An 18,250-nucleotide genomic window follows, 5' to 3' on the forward strand; every position below is an offset into this window, starting at 1 on the left:
GCTGTTTCCATAACTTGGCTATTGTGAATAGTGCCGCAATAAACATGGATGTGCAGGTGTCTCTGGAGTAACAGTCTTTTGGGTATATCCCCAAGAGTGGTATTGCTGGATCAAATGGTAGATCAATGTCCAGCTTTTTAAGTAGCCTCCAAATTTTTTTGCAGAGTGGTTGTACTAGTCTACATTCCCACCAACAGTGTAAGAGGGTTCCTTTTTCCCCGCATCCTCGCCAACACCTGTTGTTGGTGGTGTTGCTGATGATGGCTATTCTAACAGGGGTGAGGTGGAATCTTAGTGTGGTTTTAATTTGCATTTCCTTTATTGCTAGAGATGGTGAGCATTTTCTCATGTGTTTTCTGGCCATTTGAATTTCTTCTTTTGAGAAAGTTCTGTTTAGTTCACTTGCCCATTTCTTTATTGGTTCATTAGTTTTGGGAGAATTTAGTTTTTTAAGTTCCCTGTATATTCTGGTTATCAGTCCTTTGTCTGATGTATAGTTGGCAAATATTTTCTCCCACTCTGTGGGTGTTCTCTTCAGTTTAGAGACCATTTCTTTTGATGAACAGAAACTTTTTAGTTTTATGAGGTCCCATTTATCTATGCTATCTCTTAGGTGCTGTGCTGCTGGGGTTTCATTGAGAAAGTTCTTACCTATACCTACTAACTCCAGAGTATTTCCTACTCTTTCTTGTATCAACTTAAGAGTTTGGGATCTGATATTAAGATCCTTGATCCATTTTGAGTTAATCTTGGTATAGGGTGATATACATGGATCTAGTTTCAGTTTTTTGCAGACTGCTAACCAGTTTTCCCAGCAGTTTTTGTTGAAGAGGCTACTATTTCTCCATTGTATATTTTCAGCTCCTTTGCCAAAGACAAGTTGGTTATAGTTGTGTGGCTTCATATCTGGATCCTCTATTCTGTTCCACTGGTCTTCATGTCTGTTTTTGTGCCAGTACCATGCTGTTTTTATTGTTATTGCTTTGTAATATAGTTTGAAGTCAGGTATTGTGATACCTCCTGCATTGTTCTTTTGACTGAGTATTGCCTTGGCTATTCGTGGCCTCTTGTGTTTCCATATAAATTTAACAGTAGATTTTTCAATCTCTTTAATGAATGTCATTGGAATTTTGATCGGAATTGCATTAAACATGTAGATTACTTTTGGGAGTATCGACATTTTTACTATGTTGATTCTACCAATCCATGAGCATGGGAGATCTCTCCACTTTCTATAGTCTTCCTCAATCTCTTTCTTCAGAAGTGTATAGTTTTCCTTGTAGAGGTCTTTCACATCTTTTGTTAGGTTTACACCTAGGTATTTGATTTTTTTTGAGGCTATTGTAAATGGAATTGTTTTCATACATTCTTTTTCCGTTTGCTCATTGTTAGTGTATAGAAATGCTAATGATTTTTCTATGTTGATTTTATATCCTGCTACCTTGCTATTGATGATGTCTAGAAGCTTCTGAGTAGAGTTTTTTGGGTCTTTAAGGTATAGGATCATGTCGTCTGCAAATAGGGATATTTTGACAGTTTCTTTACCTATTTGTATTCCTTTTATTCCTTCTTCTTGCCTAATTGCTCTGGCTAGAAATTCCAGTACTATGTTGAATAGGAGTGGAGATAATGGGCATCCTTGTCTGGTTCCTGATTTTAGAGGGAATGGTTTTAGTTTTTCTCCGTTAAGTATAATGCTGGCTGTAGGTTTGTCATATATAGCTTTTATAATGTTGAGGAACTTTCCTTCTATTCCTAGTTTTCTTAGAGCAAAAAGAAGATCTGTTAAATAATTGTGTATGTTTCAGAACAAATTATGTTGGTAAGCAATTCCAACTATTTTTGGAGTTTGCAAAGTAAAGTACTTTGGTACAAACTTCATGATTCATGACCATATGCCCAGTACTTGGGAGGCTAAGGCAGAAAAACCAAGCGCTCCAGGTCAGCCTAGGCTGTATTACATAGTAAGTTTGAGGCCATCCTGGGATACATAGCAAGACCTTATTTCCAAAACAAGCACTTTGATATTTTCTGAGGATTTCATTCCTTCAATTATCTAATAATTAAAACTGAAAAAGACAGATAACATCAACCTATTTTTATTTATCTTGAATACAAGTAAACTGGTATATCACTGTTCCTTTTTTAAAAAGTAAATATGCTGTGTTTCTTCAGACATATTATTTCTAAGCAAGTTAAGTGACAGAGAGTAGAGACAGAGAAAATAAAGGGCAAGATTTTACACAATGTGCTTTCAGTAAAGGAATGAAATAAATAGGAAAAGCAAGCAACCTTTTATAACAATGACAGCAAATAACAAACTCAGCTACAAGATAGGTTATTTTTAAGACATCTGCTTTAAAAAAACTCACTGACCTCTAAATTCCCTATAAAAGACCTTTTTGGCCAAAAATCCTATTCAGATTATTTATAACAATTTTTATAGTAGTTTACAACTTTTAAAGTGCTATCACCTATGTCATTTTTTACTGACTTGCTCTATTCATTCTCACCAACAGCAAAAATAATCACCAATTTAGAGACTAGGACATACAACTTGGTGAGGCCTGAGTGCATATATTGCCATAAATGTAGACTATTGCTTCTACAAAGGAAGTCCTATGAAGAGTAATTGTTTATTTTATCTTTTTAAGGATCTTGGAATTATTAATGTCAGCTTAAAATAAATGAGCAGGAAATAGATTCTGTTTGGGACAATTTTTCAACTGTTTTCTTGAATATGCAACAATTTAAATGGAGTTTTACATTTTAAACAGTAGAATAATGAGGCATCTTTAGAAGTAATTCAAATTTTGTAATTATATAATGAAGTCAGCATTAGGGAATAGCTTCAGGGGAGTCTTTACCTTTTTAGTGCTATGAACCATTGGGTACTCTGGACACCTTCTCAAAAATGTTTTCAAATGCATAAAATAAAATACACAGAACTCCAAAGGAAATCATTATTTTTAAAAAAGCGTAGTCAGTAACTTTTCTTTTCTTCCTTTTTATTTTATTTTATTTATTTATTTATTTATTTATTTATTTCGGTGCTGGGGATTAAACCCAGGGCCTGGTGCATACTAAGCATATGCCCACTGAGCAACATCCTCAATCTCAGTTAAAAAGAAAATAAGAATTAACTCTGTTATATAATAACACATGTATTCCTCATTAACACATTAAATAAGAAGCTTCAGTAGTAGGTTTAATAACTTATGACATTTCTAAGTAGAGATGGGAGTAAAACATATTTCACAATATCTGCAACATGAGTAGTGTAATATGAGAATATCTATTACCTCTATTGGTTGAAGAATCATACTTACTGCTAATACTTTGATACCCAGCAGTTTGAAATGTCATATATTTTCTTAAACAAGTTCATCAACTCCAGACTAAAATACCATGGCACAGTAGAAAGAGAAAGAGCTTTAGAGTTGAGCTACCCAAATTTGATGATTTCATGTATATAACCTTTGGTAAATTTTTAATTTAACCTTAAAATGCTGAAATTGTAGAAGTGCATAGGATTATCTGTAAAGATTAAAGATTATTATGCTAAGCTCTAAGCATATGGCAAGCACTGGATAAATGGCAAATACCATTTTTTACATAAAAATATTATAGCAGGATATTTATAAAACAGGGAAAACCATTCTACCACATTATAAAAGAAACCCATAGTTAATTTTCCTTACCCTCCTGACCTTTCCCCCAAGCATTGGTTTACTTATTACACTGTTACATATTATTAAAGTATGTATGACTTGGTTTCCTGCATTTTCTTACTTAGAAATGTTATTATAAACATTTCTGTGCTTTCAAAATATTTTTTAAAAAATCCATAGCAATTCACAATAGTACCAGAAACATGAGAGTAGCAATTTCATTGTACATTGTACGTGTGTTATCATCTCTGAAAAATACTGTCACTAGTAAAATGAAAATGGTTGTTTCAAAAATCTACACAATGCCCCACAAATAAAACTAACCAATTCATTTTTCTAAGACTCTCAGTCAAAATAGAGGCCAGAATGGTAATCACAGAACTAAAAAAGAATCAGAGACACTGACAACATTATATACCAAAACCTATTGATTATGACCAAAAAAGATCAAAGAGGAAATTCAAAGATTCATGAGCTATTATCATAACTTTTATTAATAGGAAAATCTTCATAATTCTTACCAAGAAGAAGAAGTACTAGGAATAAAACCACAGATACGGGAAATTAAAAATATTATAGAACTATACTACTGGCTCTCTATGTAAAAAAATCTGAAAATCCAATGAACTAGATGGTTTTATAGAAATACATTCATAACCAAACAGAGGCAAAAAATCAGAATAACTGGCTAATCATAGAAGAAAATAGAACGAATGACAAATATTTTTGTAGCCATAAATTCCAATTCTACCTTAAATGGGTAATAGATGATGACTAAGTAATGTTTATTCCAGGAAGGTACATATCATTTGGCATTACTAGTCTAGGAACTGCCACAATTAGGGAAACCTCCCCAATTTGGACCATATTTAACTTTGAACTGTAACTGAATTGGAAATTTCAATACTCTAAGCAATGCAATGTCCAAACAATGCTTAGATATTACCTGCTAATTTTCAGTCTTCTACTTGTTAGTGAGAAATTTAAATTTTCTGAAGAGCTCTTGAACTCAGAATCTTATATCTAAAACTGCAAGCTAGGACTGGCCTGTGAGAAAATAGAGGGGTTGTTCTAATCTTTTGAAATAGAATTTCTAGGGCATGAGAACCACTGATGAATTCCTTCCACAGATGAAAACCATTAGCCTAAATAACATCCAAAATGACTTTCTTCTGTTATAATTTGGGAAACAACAGATCAGGCTTCTTTCCACCTAAACAAATTAGGGAGCCATGAATCAAATATATTAACAGAATTCTTACAATAACAGAAATTTAAATAGAGGACTTACATATGTTAGTATTTTTCATCCAGAGCATACAGGCAAATATCATAAAGGATATTTTATGTTTTATTTTAACATTAAACATTGGATAAGTTGGCATGGGAAGGCCTTTCTAGGAATATGTCTCTTGTGTAAAAGTCTAAATGACCTGTTCAGGAACTGGCAAAATTAGGGAAGCCTCCTGAATTTGGATCATACTTAATTTTGAACTGAAAATTTGAAATGTCAATATTCCAAACAATTAAATGCGATTCCCAAACAATACAAGCTGCACATTTTCTGTCTTCTACTTGATAGTGAGAAATTTAAGTTTTCTGAAGAGCCCTGGACCTCTGAATCTTATATCCAAGATTCTGTAAGCTAGGATTAGCCTATAAGAAAATAGAGGGTCTAAATCATCTATACTCAAAAGAGGTAGGAGTTAGGAGATATAGGTAGAAAGTGAGCATTATAGGTGGAGAGAAACAATACTTCAAAAGCCTTGAAGTGGAGTATACCTGACATTTTAATAGAATCACAGGAACCCAGTTTAGAGAGAAAACCTGGAGAAAGAATAGGAGATGAGATCAGAGAAGTAAAGAGAGGTTATCTTCTGTAGGACCTTTCACTCAGTAATATGAAGCCATTGGATTACCTTCCACAGAGGAGTATCAATCTGACATGATATGAGTAAGAAGTGAATATAAAAGATTATGGTAAAACAGAAGCATCTCTAATAAAATCAGAATAAAAGCAAGGATATTAAATGCCATTGAGGGGATGCATTATTATAGACAACCTATGCAACAGAAAACCAAAAAAAATACCTACAAGAAAGGAAGTAATAGAATCATAATCATAATTATCTGCAGATATTGTGTGTCTACTTAGAAAACTGAATGGGCTGTGTGTGATGGTGCATGCCTACAATACCAGCTGCTCAGGAGATAGAGACAAGAGGATCACAGTTGGAGGTCAACCTGAGCAAAGTTAGCAGGAGACCCTATCAAAAACCAAAAGGACAGGCAAAACACTTGCCTAGCAAGCACCAGGCCCAAAGTTCAATCCCCAGCACTGCAAAACAAAAATTGAACCTAATAGAAAACTAATAAAACAGTAATGGAGTACTTTAAGTTACATAATTACGACATTTTTGAGAACTTGGATATTTATAAGATGCAATGAAGAGTTACATGAAAAAGTACATTAGAACTGATAAATTGTAGTGATGCATGTAGTTTTAAAAGCTTCTATAAATACCAGTAACAAATAGCCTGAAAATATGATGGAAGAAAAGATTTTACCTACAATAAACTTAGAAATGAAAAAGATTTAGGAATAAAGTTAATAAGAATCATACAAGACATTCTTTATAAGATTAAAACTTTACCAAGTGACTTTTTAAAAAACTTAATAAATGGAAAGGTATACCATGTTCCTGGATAGAAAAACTCAATATTTTAAAAATATTAATTCTCACTAAAGTAACTTGTAAATTCAATTAAATTCCAACCAAATTTCCATAGGATTATTTCTAATTTTGAAAAACCAATTTTCTAAAGTACAAGTTGAAGAATAAATGAGGGAAAGCAGCTAAGAAAAATTAGAAATAAATAAATAATGAAATGCAGACTTCGATAAATGGAACAGAAGAAAGTCCAGAAACAAACCCATATATTTATATAAATTCAGTTTGTGATAAAAGTGAAGTTCCAAATCTTGGGGTAACTGGTCAATGGAAACTGCTGGAAATCTTTTCTTTTAAGTAAACACCATTAAAAAGTTCTATATGAATAAAACATTTTAATGTTAAATAAAATCATAAAGTAGTTACAATTTTTCATATAACCACTACAATAGGAAAAAACTGGAAAAGGGTAAAGAAAGTCTAGTTATAGATTAAGAAATACTTATAGACCTAAAGATTTCAATTTTAAAATTTTGGGGTTGGGGAATAGTTAAGTGATTGAGTACATGCCTAACATGTGCAAGGCCCTGGGTTCAATTTCCAGCACTGGAAAAAAATATATATGGTAATTCTAAAATCTTTCCTATAGAAATGCTTGCACAAATATACAGAAATGTATGTATTGGATATCTGGGGCATTAGGAAAGACTGAACACATGTCAAGTATCTGTTATTTGGAAATTGCTTAAATTAGTTATGGTACATCCATAGTGAAAAATTGCATAGCTGGTTAAAATAATGAAATAGATCTATGCAAACTGAAATGAAGAATGTCTCTTAAATTTTTCTCATTTAGACTAAAACAGTATATGTAGTACTGTCATATATACATAATAGTAGAAGCCTGTTAAAACATACATATAGGGCTGGAGGGTAGTTCAGTGGTAGAGTATGGATGAGGCTCTGGGTTCAATTCCCAGAACTAAAACACACACACACACAAACACACACACACACACACACACACACACACACAAATATACATTGATGCAAGAAAGAAAGGTCTGGAATGATAAAACTCAAATTTATAGTAATAATGACAGTGAACCCTTACATTGCAGTTACTATCTGCTATGCATTTCTAAAAGTGATTTTCATATGCTAACTCATTTAAATCACCCAATAGTCCTATTTCCATATGTTATGGATGAGAAAAATTGAGGCACAGAACAAATTAAGTGACTAGTTAAAGGTGACACAGCCAATATGATAATCTTCAGATATATTCCTTCAGTGGGAATGTTCACAACAGTACAGAGGCTATTATTTAACATCCATCAAGTGACAGCTCAGATACAAGGAAATCAGACAACATGCAAGTGGGAGAGAGGCACCTGGCTTAGAGGACTTAAGTGCCACACACAAAACCAAAACTTATTGTAACAACTTATGGAATAGACAGCTTCCAAGCTCCCTCAAAGAGAATGCCAGTTTCATGTTACTTGGCATTTGGGGGAGCCTCCACTTGTGCTTTCCACCAGGTTATTTAGAGTTCATTCATGGTATTCCTGGTCCAGTTTACTCAATTTACCTGTAAGGAGGTACTTCTATTAAGAACAATGTTGTCTATTACACAGTGGATGTTCTATCTCCATCAGATATCCAGGGAATAAATTATAGAGGCAAATTAAGCATTAATTGTCAAGTTTACAAACAAATATCTCCTTTAGCCCAACAATTCTACTTCTAAGAATTTACCTTTTAGATATACCCACACATGTGCAAAGGTTATTCATCATAGCATTAGTTGTAATGCAAAATATTAGAAATAATCAGAATGAAATATTTTTATTTTAATAAGATATTTAACAAAAACGATTAAGTGCTCCTTTATATATCATTGGGGTGATCAGTGAGATAACAAGGTACTTCTATTCGTATAAAAAGACAAAACTTTATGTATACTCCCATTTTCTTATATATATACACAGAATATCCTGAGGAAGATAACCAAGAAACTGGTGACAGTGTCTCCAGACAAGTCAATTAACTGGTTGTCGGGCACTATTATGTTATTCCTTTCTTTATACTTTTTAAATCATGTGGGTGTATTAGCTATTCAAAAACTGATTTGATCAAAATTGCAAAAAATATACATGAGAAGAATGGCTGACCTTTGGGCACGGTAGATATATTTCGAGTTTCCTGTGAGCCGATACAACAGCAAGAAGACGTAGGCACTGCCAGCTACACCATGACAAATTCCTGGCCCCTTCTTTAACAGGCCCTTCTGCCATGTGAGTTCCCCACACCGGATACATGTGTCCAGGTACTGTGGTTTCTTGGAAACCAGATAAGCTTTGGCAAACAGATAAGCAATTCCTGTGAAAACATCAAAGACATTGGAGGCAAGTCAGGGCTTAATACTATAGAGCTTCTCAAATTGTAAAAGCCTTAGGAAACACCACATAGGTTTAATGTAATAGGTCTAGATACTTCATTTCTTTTTGTTTATTTGTTTGTTTTCTTTTGTTTTTTTTGTGGTGCCCAGGGATGAAACCCAGGGTCCCACCCTTAATAGGCAAGCACTCTACCACTGAGTTACATCTTGAATTTCTAACAGGTAGCCTTCCAGAGACCAAACTTTTGAGTACCAAGGCTATAGAATGTTCTACAAGGGAGTCTTCTTTTCCCTGTGTGATTTAGTTTTAGGTGTTTTAATTGTATCATGGGGTTAGCCCCTGGAGAAGGACCAACATTTCAATTGAAGTACATCAATTAATAAAATCCACAATTTAATTCAAAAGGTTAATATTTAATAATGCATACACTGTAATATTATGCATATGTGGCTATTTAGAAGGGCTGTTTACATAGCTAACTCATTCATCCAAAGAAGTTCAGAATTTGTAACATTTAGGTACTTCTAACAATACTACCTTTTCTTAAGAGCAAAACTGGGAGCCTTTCCAAGAACAACAGTGCTCCAACAACCTCACCAAGACTTCTACTCCAGCTGTGAAGTGAGTCCTTCCCAACTTCATTGTCTCAAGGGAAGAGATACTCCTTCAAAGCTTATCAACAAAGGTAGTATCAATACAAAGGCAGGAACAGAAACCTCACCAAATTCTAAGTTCTGTATGGTAATATTCAGAAAGGAGGTTAGGAACAGAAGACCACTCTTCTTTCTGCATGGCCTACCTTCCTCCTAGATAAAAAGCAGGAAAGAGTTTGGCATGTATCTCAGTGGTAGAGCACTTGCCTAGCATTGTAAGGCCCTGGGTTCCACTCCTAACACCCCCCAAATTATACTAAAAAGTTGGAAAGATGGATTGAGATAGGTATCTTGACTAGCTCATTCATCAAGATTTTCTGTGCTTTTTCATTGCTTTGACCAAGCTATTTTACAACTTGGCAGAGATAGAATTTCTTTATAGAAAATCAATACTAGTGTAAATATTCCTGTCTCTAGAAGCTCACATTCTGTGTGATAGAAGTTGTCTTCCTTTCACCTCTGTGCAAGAAGCCAGGTTTTGCATCTTTGAAGCAAATTCATTTCTGCATTCTTAGTGACCTATAAATAAGTCTGTTATTTGGACTTTCCTTGGACCAGTTGTAATACCTTTTTGGTTCCCTCATTAATTAATCAGATAAATAGAATGGTTGCCATACATTCATTTTATATTTGTATGACAGCCATGATTTCATCCTCTCAAAATTTACCCATTAACACTCCCAGTAATTAACACTTATATAGCAACAGGCTCTTTGTTCAGCCAATGCTTTCTGGTCAACTTCTGACTAACAGAGTCTACCTATGAATTTAAACTTATTTAAGTATACATTCATTCATTCATGGTACCCCCAGATTTTAAAAAGCACCTACATTGATGGCCCTAAATAGAGCTTAACTGGATACAATTAGGCTATGTGTGTGAAATAGAGGTATCATGGGAGCATACAGGAAAGCCCCTACTCCACTGCTGGTGGTAGGAAATACTTACTAAAAAGAGTGTCACCATCTAACTTGAGTAGTGGAGGATGAAGTCCAGCTAGGCGCCATTGGTGCCCTGCTCAGCTCCCTTGCACTTTACCAGCAGATGCATCATCTCTCAGTTCCTGTGAGGTGAGAGCTGACTACTAACAAAGTTCACAGCTGCCCCTTTGTTGGCAGATTTCCTCACAGCCATATGGAAAGTTATGTTATACACCCACCCCCAGTAGGTTTCAGCCATACAATAGTGCAAAAAGTCAGCTCTCTTGCCCAAGAAAGAACCAGTTTCTTGGTATAATCTGTGCCTCTTAGCTTTCCCTCAGAATCTGGATGAGACTACTCTTCAGGTAGGCCATGTTCCTGTTTTGATTTTCTCCTTTGTCCTATCCTACTTTCCTGTTGCTTTAATAGTTCCTCATGAGAGCAGGCTTTGCTTCCAGACACCCAAAAAGAGAGTGTTGAGGAAGGAATTGTTCAAGTCAAAGGAAGGATAAATGGCTCCCCTATTACCCAGGTGCATTAGCATGAAGCATACGGCCCATGTGATCCAGCTCCCGCTTTGTTCTCTCAACTCTGCCTCCTCATTCCCTGTATGAAACTTCCCACTTCAGTAAGACTAAACCACTCACAGTGCTTTCGTGTCTCTGAATGCCCATGTTGTTCACTCTTCTTGGAAGAAGTTTCCCATATTTCTTGGCCTAACTTAGTCCAGGCATTACCTTCTCCAGGAAGCCTTTACTTGGAGGCAGCACCAGGAACTCCTCCTCTGGGCTTCCATCACTCCCTACACAAATCTTAGTAATTATAAAGAATCAGATTAAAATTATGTATTTCCAGGTCTGCCTCCCCTAGTATAGTGCCGATCATCTGAGGACAGGAACTGCATCTTCTTCATTTTCTGTTCTCCTCCTCTTGGCATGGTGTTTGGCTGCCAGTAGGGCTCCATGCATGTATGTTCACCCTTTGATGCTTTATTTCACACCCCAGCACAGGCCCCAACACTGGAGTGAGATGGCATATGTGGAAGGAAGAGGGTCTGAGATGGTCTAATTGCCACACTAGACCACTAGCCCCAGACAGCTTCTGTGGTTTTGGTCAGAGTGAAAGATTCTCTTCCTACAGTGTGATCACAGAATGATACATGGAAGGGACCTTCCTGTTGGCTCCTAATCTGACCTAATAGAATTCACACTAAGGCTGCTTAATTGAAAAGGAAGGAATGTTGGATTTCTTCAGTTTTGATGGGCACTATTCTCATTTCTTCATGGGAAAACTAATTAATGTGCATTGACTAAGAAGCCTAAGTTAGCAACAGTATATGTCTTTGCAAATACAACCAGGGAATGGAATTAATTATTACTCAATAAAGATAGCTTGAGGGAGTAAATCTTTGGAAATATGGGATGTAGTAAAATCTTGTGGTAGCCAGAGTTGGCACATAAAATTTCAACATACTGGAAAATCATCACCAGGTCCATTCTGGGATGTGTGAATTTGCTGAAGCATTACAAAGCTTAGTGACCAATATGTGCTTTTTTTGCTATTTATTCAAAGTCATGTACCCAAGAGCCTTTGAGAAATGAAGTTTTAAAAATACTCACACCTATATTTCATCAGAGTTCAGAAAATGCAATGTCAGTGTTACCACAGTAATGATGCAACCTGATGCAGCCGGTGAGGTTATTTTAGCCTCAGTATTTATTTTAATGATATTGCAGATGACTTCCATCCTGTATTTCAGAGTCATCAAGGCTCTGAAGGTATCAGATGAATCTTCCTGCAATGCTTCATTACACTTAGTAAGAAAAAGCCACCGTAGATATTTATAAATGTGGGTGTTTGCAAAGCATCTGGGGCATATCCCTCAGGAATGGCAAGGGTCCAAATATGAAAGAGGTCTATAGTGATAAAAAGATTGAGTTCCACTACTCTATCTCAGCATTCCCATTTTGTAAATGAAAGTGACTTTTCTCAAGGTCACTTAGCTGATGAGTGCTGAAGCTGCAATTAGAACCCAGAATTATTAATCCAGAATCAAAAACTATTTCTAAATTGCATAAGTAATAACTAGGGCTGTCACCTGTGGAGGTGGGTTAACGGAAGGTCAGTTAGAAACAAAGGAAGATTAATGAACCAATAAAGAAATGGGCAAGTGAACTAAACAGAACTTTCTCAAAAGAAGAAATTCAAATGGCCAAAAAACACATGAACAAATGCTCACCATCTCTAGCAATAAAGGAAATGCAAATTAAAACCACACTAAGATTCCATCTCACCCCTGTTAGAATAGCCATCATTAGCAACACCACGAACAACAGGTGTTGGCGGGGATGTGGGGGAAAAAGGAACCCTTTTACATTGCTGGTGGGAATGCAAACTAGCACAACCACTCTGGAAAAAAATTTGGAGGCTTCTTAAAAATCTAAACATAGTCTACCATATGATCCAGCAATACCACTCTTGGGGATATACCCAAAAGAATGTGACACAGGTTACTCCAGAGGCACTTGCACACCCATGTTTATTGCAGCACTATTCACAATAGCCAAGTTATGGAAACAGCCAAGATGCCCCACTACTGACGAATGGATTAAGAAAATGTGGTATTTATATACAATGGAATTTTATGCAGCCATGAAGAAGAATGAAATCTTATCATTCACAAGTAAATGGATGGAACTGGAGAACATCATTCTGAGTGAGGTTGGTCTAGCCCAAAAGCCCAAAAATCATATATTCTCCCTCATATGCAGACATTAGATCAAGGGCAACCACAACAAGGGGATTGGACTTTGAGCACATGATAAAGCGACAGCACACAAGGGAGGTATGAGGATAGGTAAGACACCCAAAAAACTAGATAGCATTTGTTGCCCTCAATGCAGAGAAACTAATGCAGATACTTTAAAGCAACTGAGGCCAATAGGAGAAGGGGACCAGGAACTAGAGAAAAGGTTAGTTCGAGAAGAATTAACCTAGAATGTAACACACATGTACAGGAAAGCAATGCGAGTCAACTCCCTGTATAGCTATCCTTATGTCAACTAGCAAAAACCCTTGGTCCTTCCTATTATTGCTTATACTCTCTCTTCAACAAAATTAGAGATAAGGGCAAAATAGTTTCTGCCTGGCAGCGAGGGGGTAGGAGGGGAGAGGGAGCAGGTGAGGGGTAAGAGAAGGGGGCGGGGGGAAGGGGGGAGAAATGACCCAAACATTATATGCACATATGAATAAAAGGAAAAAAAAGAAAGGAATTAAAAAAAGAAAAGAGACAAAGGGAGAGATAAGGTACCATAAGTTCCACATGTGGATTATCTCTGGCAGGTTTTTAATCACAGGATTAGTCTACTGCCCCAAATGACCTGTGCTATTCATAAATCTACTGTCATTTTTTTTCCTCAAGCAAATGAAATTATTTTTCTAATCCATTTCCTAATTTGGAATTTTTGGGGGAATTTACTGTTGCCAACTTTAGTGAGATCCAAAATTATCTTTGACCTGCACTTATCAGATTTATAAAATCACTCTTGCTGCTGTTTTATAACATCTTTTAAAAGGAAAACCAATACCTTTGAGGTGCAGTTACAGGTTGGCAGAAATAATGGGCCCCATTTCATTTTTTATTCATTTGTGAATTGGTTTATTTTGGTAGTCTAACAAGTACATGGATTAAATGATTTTGCTTTGGAACACATGGTCAATCTTCTCAGGACACAACATGAATGATAAAGGAAGATAGATAAAGTCCCCAGTGTGATGAATTCTATGCTACACTGTTATAGAACATGATTTGCTGAGACAGATGGTACTTTGTATGCAGAAAGGATGGAATAACTGCCCTTCAATACACCTACATCACTTAACTGGATCATTCACTCATTTCAGTAGATTATCTTCCCACTCTATTAAGGGCTTTTACTAGCACATTGAGTCCTTTTAAAATATTCTGTATTTAAATTGGGACATCTCCAAAATTCAAGGATCCTGGGATGCTTGGAGGATATCCAGAGGCCATCAATGAGAATGATTAAAGGGAATAGGAAATGGAAATCCTGAGCATAATAAGATGGTAAATAACTGCTGTGTTTTTCCCAAACAGGTCAAAGCAAGAAGTAATGGGCACAAATTAAACCTGGCAGGAGTAAGCCTGGACATAATGTACAATGTCCTGGTACTTTTTACAAGAACATGGTTTGAAGTTCCTTCCATAGGTAAATGTGGCAAGCAGAGAAAATATGCCAGAAGGATGTTACTTATATTATTCACCAACTCAAAGTACATCAAGGAAAAAAATGGAATTACAGTTGGATTAAAGGACATTAGTTAAGGGGTAAGGAGGTAATAAAAATAAAAATCAGGTAACAAAGTAAAGAGAAATCAAATATAGTCTAAGGCTGTGCTCCTGTGATTCAAGTATACCTTGAAAATTAAATCTACTCTTAATCCCAAAATTTGTGTTATTTTGGTGTTTTAATCTCTCCCCTGGCCAATTAACCAAAATTAATTGATTTGTTTGAATTTAACTTCTTTCAAATTGCCCCTTCTCCAAAGGTCTAATTAGCAGTGTAATAGGATTAAAAATAGGTAGAGTCTGGGACCGTAGTAATGGGGTCTGATAAATTTGTAGGCTCAATTCCAGAGAGTTCATGGGGAGATGTTTTCTCATTTTTCTAGACTTTTCATTAGGTGCTACTAGAAATATTCATTTGAAAAAGAATTTTAAAACCATGTACCTTTTTCCTTAGGTTACTGTTTAAATGTAAATTCTGATTCAGTGCATCTGAATTAGGGATTCCTAACAGGTTGTCAGTTGCTCATGCTATAGGCCAGATCTGCACTTTCCAACATAGCTATTTTTTATTGTTGGTGGTACTGGAGTTTGAACTCAGGGCTTTTAGCTTGCTAGTCAAGCACTCTACCACTTAAGCACCAATGCTGCTATTGAGCTTTTGAAATGTGGCTAGTCTGAACTGATGAGTGATGGAAGTATAAAATAGACAGTAGATTTTAAAGACTTGATATTTAAAAATATTAACTTTCAATTTTAAATTGTTTATCTATTGAAATAATCATATTTATGGTGTATTGGTTCTATAATATATTATTAAAATTAATTTCATATTACTTTTTTAAGGGGCTACTAAAATGTTTTTGTTCTAGAGATTGAACCCAGAGCCTCAAGCATGCTACCACTAAACTATCTTCCCAATCTCTAAAAATTGTAATATTTGTAAAAACTATTTGCAAAAATCATGTGTCTCATATTATATTTCTGTTGGGCAGTGCTAATTTAGCATTATGTTTAAAGAGATACAGATCATGTATTTTTAAAAATATAAAATTATTTCCAGAAGTCCTTTACAGATCAATACATTTTTAGCTTAAAAATTTCACCTTGGCCTTGTTATGTCACATAGTAATATACTAGGATGGGAAACACACTCATGACTCAGAAAAGGAATCTCCCTTTGGCTAAGCTAGATGAAAGGCTCTGTTTTCAGACAATAGTGTGTATGAGACCTGGAGCGCCATGGCACCAGTGCACCAGCTCGTTCTCTCTCTCAATGGTCTCGCCAAGCTCAGGTGGCCAGTTGGAATTCTGCTCCTGTTCCATGAGGAAATCCACACTCTGCCACACCAGCTCCCGATCTGAGGGCTTGAGGTGTTCATGGTAAGAAAGAAGCATCTGGAGAATGGATGACAGGCCGTGAGCTGCCCCTATACGGAAGAACAAAACATAATTTATTCAGACAATAGGGAGGAGAGCAGTTTGATTTAGTGAAAAGACAATCACAGGAGAAAAACATGGATCAAAAGAAGAATGAATAAAGAAAATGTGGTATATATACACAAGGTAGCATGATTACCATACAAAAGAAATTATGCCATTTTTAGGAAAATGCATGGAAATGGAAATCATCATGTTAAGCAAAATAAGCCAGACTCAGAAAGATAAATATCACATTTTCCTCACATTCAGAACCTAGATCTATAAAAAAAAAGACATAAGTGTAAAAGGGGGACTATTTGAGGGATAAAAGTGGGAGGTAGAAGGGGGAAAAGAGAGGGTGATGGGAGTGAATATGGTTGAAGTACATTATTTTATACATATATAAAAATGTCATAATGAAACCCATTAAAATTGTAAAGTAAAAAGGAGAGGGGGCAGGGGGATAAGAAAGAATAATAGAGGTAATGAATGTGATCAAAATACATCATAGGTATGTAGAGAAATGTCACAACAAGACCCCATACTTTATACATTAATATACACTAATTTAAAGAAGAATAAATCAAAGTAAGATGGTGTACTATTTTTTTAAGTGGCAGTATTACTCGAAAGCACATACAGTACTGTAACAATTGAGTTACAAAAAGAGCTCGGTTGCTGGAAAACTGTAGCCTGTAGACTAAATCTAGCCCACTGTCTATTTTTGTAAAGTTTTATTGAATATAGCCATGGTCTTTCATTTGCATATAATCTATTGCTGTTTTCATGTTACTGATGGCAGAGTTGTTTTTGTGACAGAGACCATATGTCCCACAAAGACTAAACAAAATATTTACTGTTAAGCTCTTTATAGAAAAAGTTTGTTGACAATTCCTACTTTAGACATATTTTTTAAAATGTTGTAATTAACATATCAATAGCTTTTATAAAAGTACTCCTGAAAATGCTTGAAAACAATTTGGTCTAGGTGTCCTGAGAATTCATTCATTTGTTCATTCATTAATTCAACATGTAAGTATTAAGCATCTACTATGTACCAGATACTGTACTGGGTGCTAGATCAGTGAATAAAACAAGTTAAATCCTTCTTCGGTAGACATGAATAATTCATATCAACTTACTTATCTCTTCACATTTAACACATGTAAGTGTTGGGCATTGTCTTTCCCTGGGGATGCACAGATGAATATGAATTTTTCCATACCCCTGAAGATCTCCACATCCAGTCCCAATGAGATAGCCAGATTTGTAAATAATCAGAACAGTAAGAGTGAAGTGTTTTATGATAGGTGTGTACCAAGAGTGTAATGGGTAATTTTATGTGGCAACTTAACTGGGCCATGTGTTGTCCAGACATTTGGTTAAATATTATTTCTGGGTGTGTCTGTGAGGGTGATTCTGGATGACAACATTTGAATCTGTAGACTGAGATTGCCCTCCCCAAGGTGCATAAGTCTTATTCAATTCAGCAAAAGCCCAAATGAAACAAAAAGGCTGAGAAAGAAATCTCCAGCTTGGACATCAATCTTTTCCTCCCTTTGGATTTGGACACAGACTGGAACTTAACAGCACTGACTTTCCTGTGTCTGGATTTTTCAACCTCCATAAAAGCCTTTGAGCCAATTCCTATATCATTCCTATATTATTTATAGAAATAAATAATGTATATTTATAGAAATGCCCTATAGAAAATATATTAAATGATACCATAATATGTAATATATCATATTGTATTATAAAATATTTATTGTATATTTTTTATTCATATAATTCCTGTATTATTTATTATAAGGAACTGGCTTAAGCAATGTGTAAAATTCATTTCTCTGTAGAACCTTGAATAATATAAAGAGTTAAGAGAGAACCCAGGAAGGAGAACTTAACTTGGCCACCAGGCCAGAGGAAGTGCCTGAGCAAAGGTTGTACACAATGTCATGTGAACCAAATCTTGAAGAATTTCTAGGAGTTCTAAGCTGGGTGCAGTGTCTTATGTCTATAATCCCAGCTACTTGGAAGGGGAAGAACAGCAGTTTGAGGACAGCCCAGGCAAAAAGTTAGCAAGACCCCATGTCAACAACAAAAAGCTGGAGAGTGGAGGCACCTGTCTCTCATCCCAGCCACTTGGGAAGTGTAAGTAGGAGGATCTTGATCCTGGCTGGTGTGGGCAAAAATGCAAGACCCT

The 18,250-nt window shown here is 35.6% G+C and overlaps 1 protein-coding gene across 1 annotated transcript in view; it reads right to left on the reverse strand.

Moving 5' to 3' along the window:
- Positions 1-18,250, reverse strand: part of Lancl3 (LanC like family member 3) — a 102,619-nt gene that overhangs the window by 10,593 nt on the left and 73,776 nt on the right. Inside the window, exons 3-4 of the mRNA XM_020182613.2 lie at positions 15,858-16,055; positions 8,518-8,725 (exon numbers count right to left, since the gene is read on the reverse strand). Of these exons, the coding sequence (XP_020038202.1) occupies positions 8,518-8,725; positions 15,858-16,055 (406 nt within the window). The remainder of the gene's footprint in view (positions 1-8,517; positions 8,726-15,857; positions 16,056-18,250) is intronic.

This window comes from Castor canadensis, chromosome X (genome assembly GCF_047511655.1).
Source record: "Castor canadensis chromosome X, mCasCan1.hap1v2, whole genome shotgun sequence".
NCBI classification, from domain to species: domain Eukaryota; kingdom Metazoa; phylum Chordata; class Mammalia; order Rodentia; family Castoridae; genus Castor; species Castor canadensis.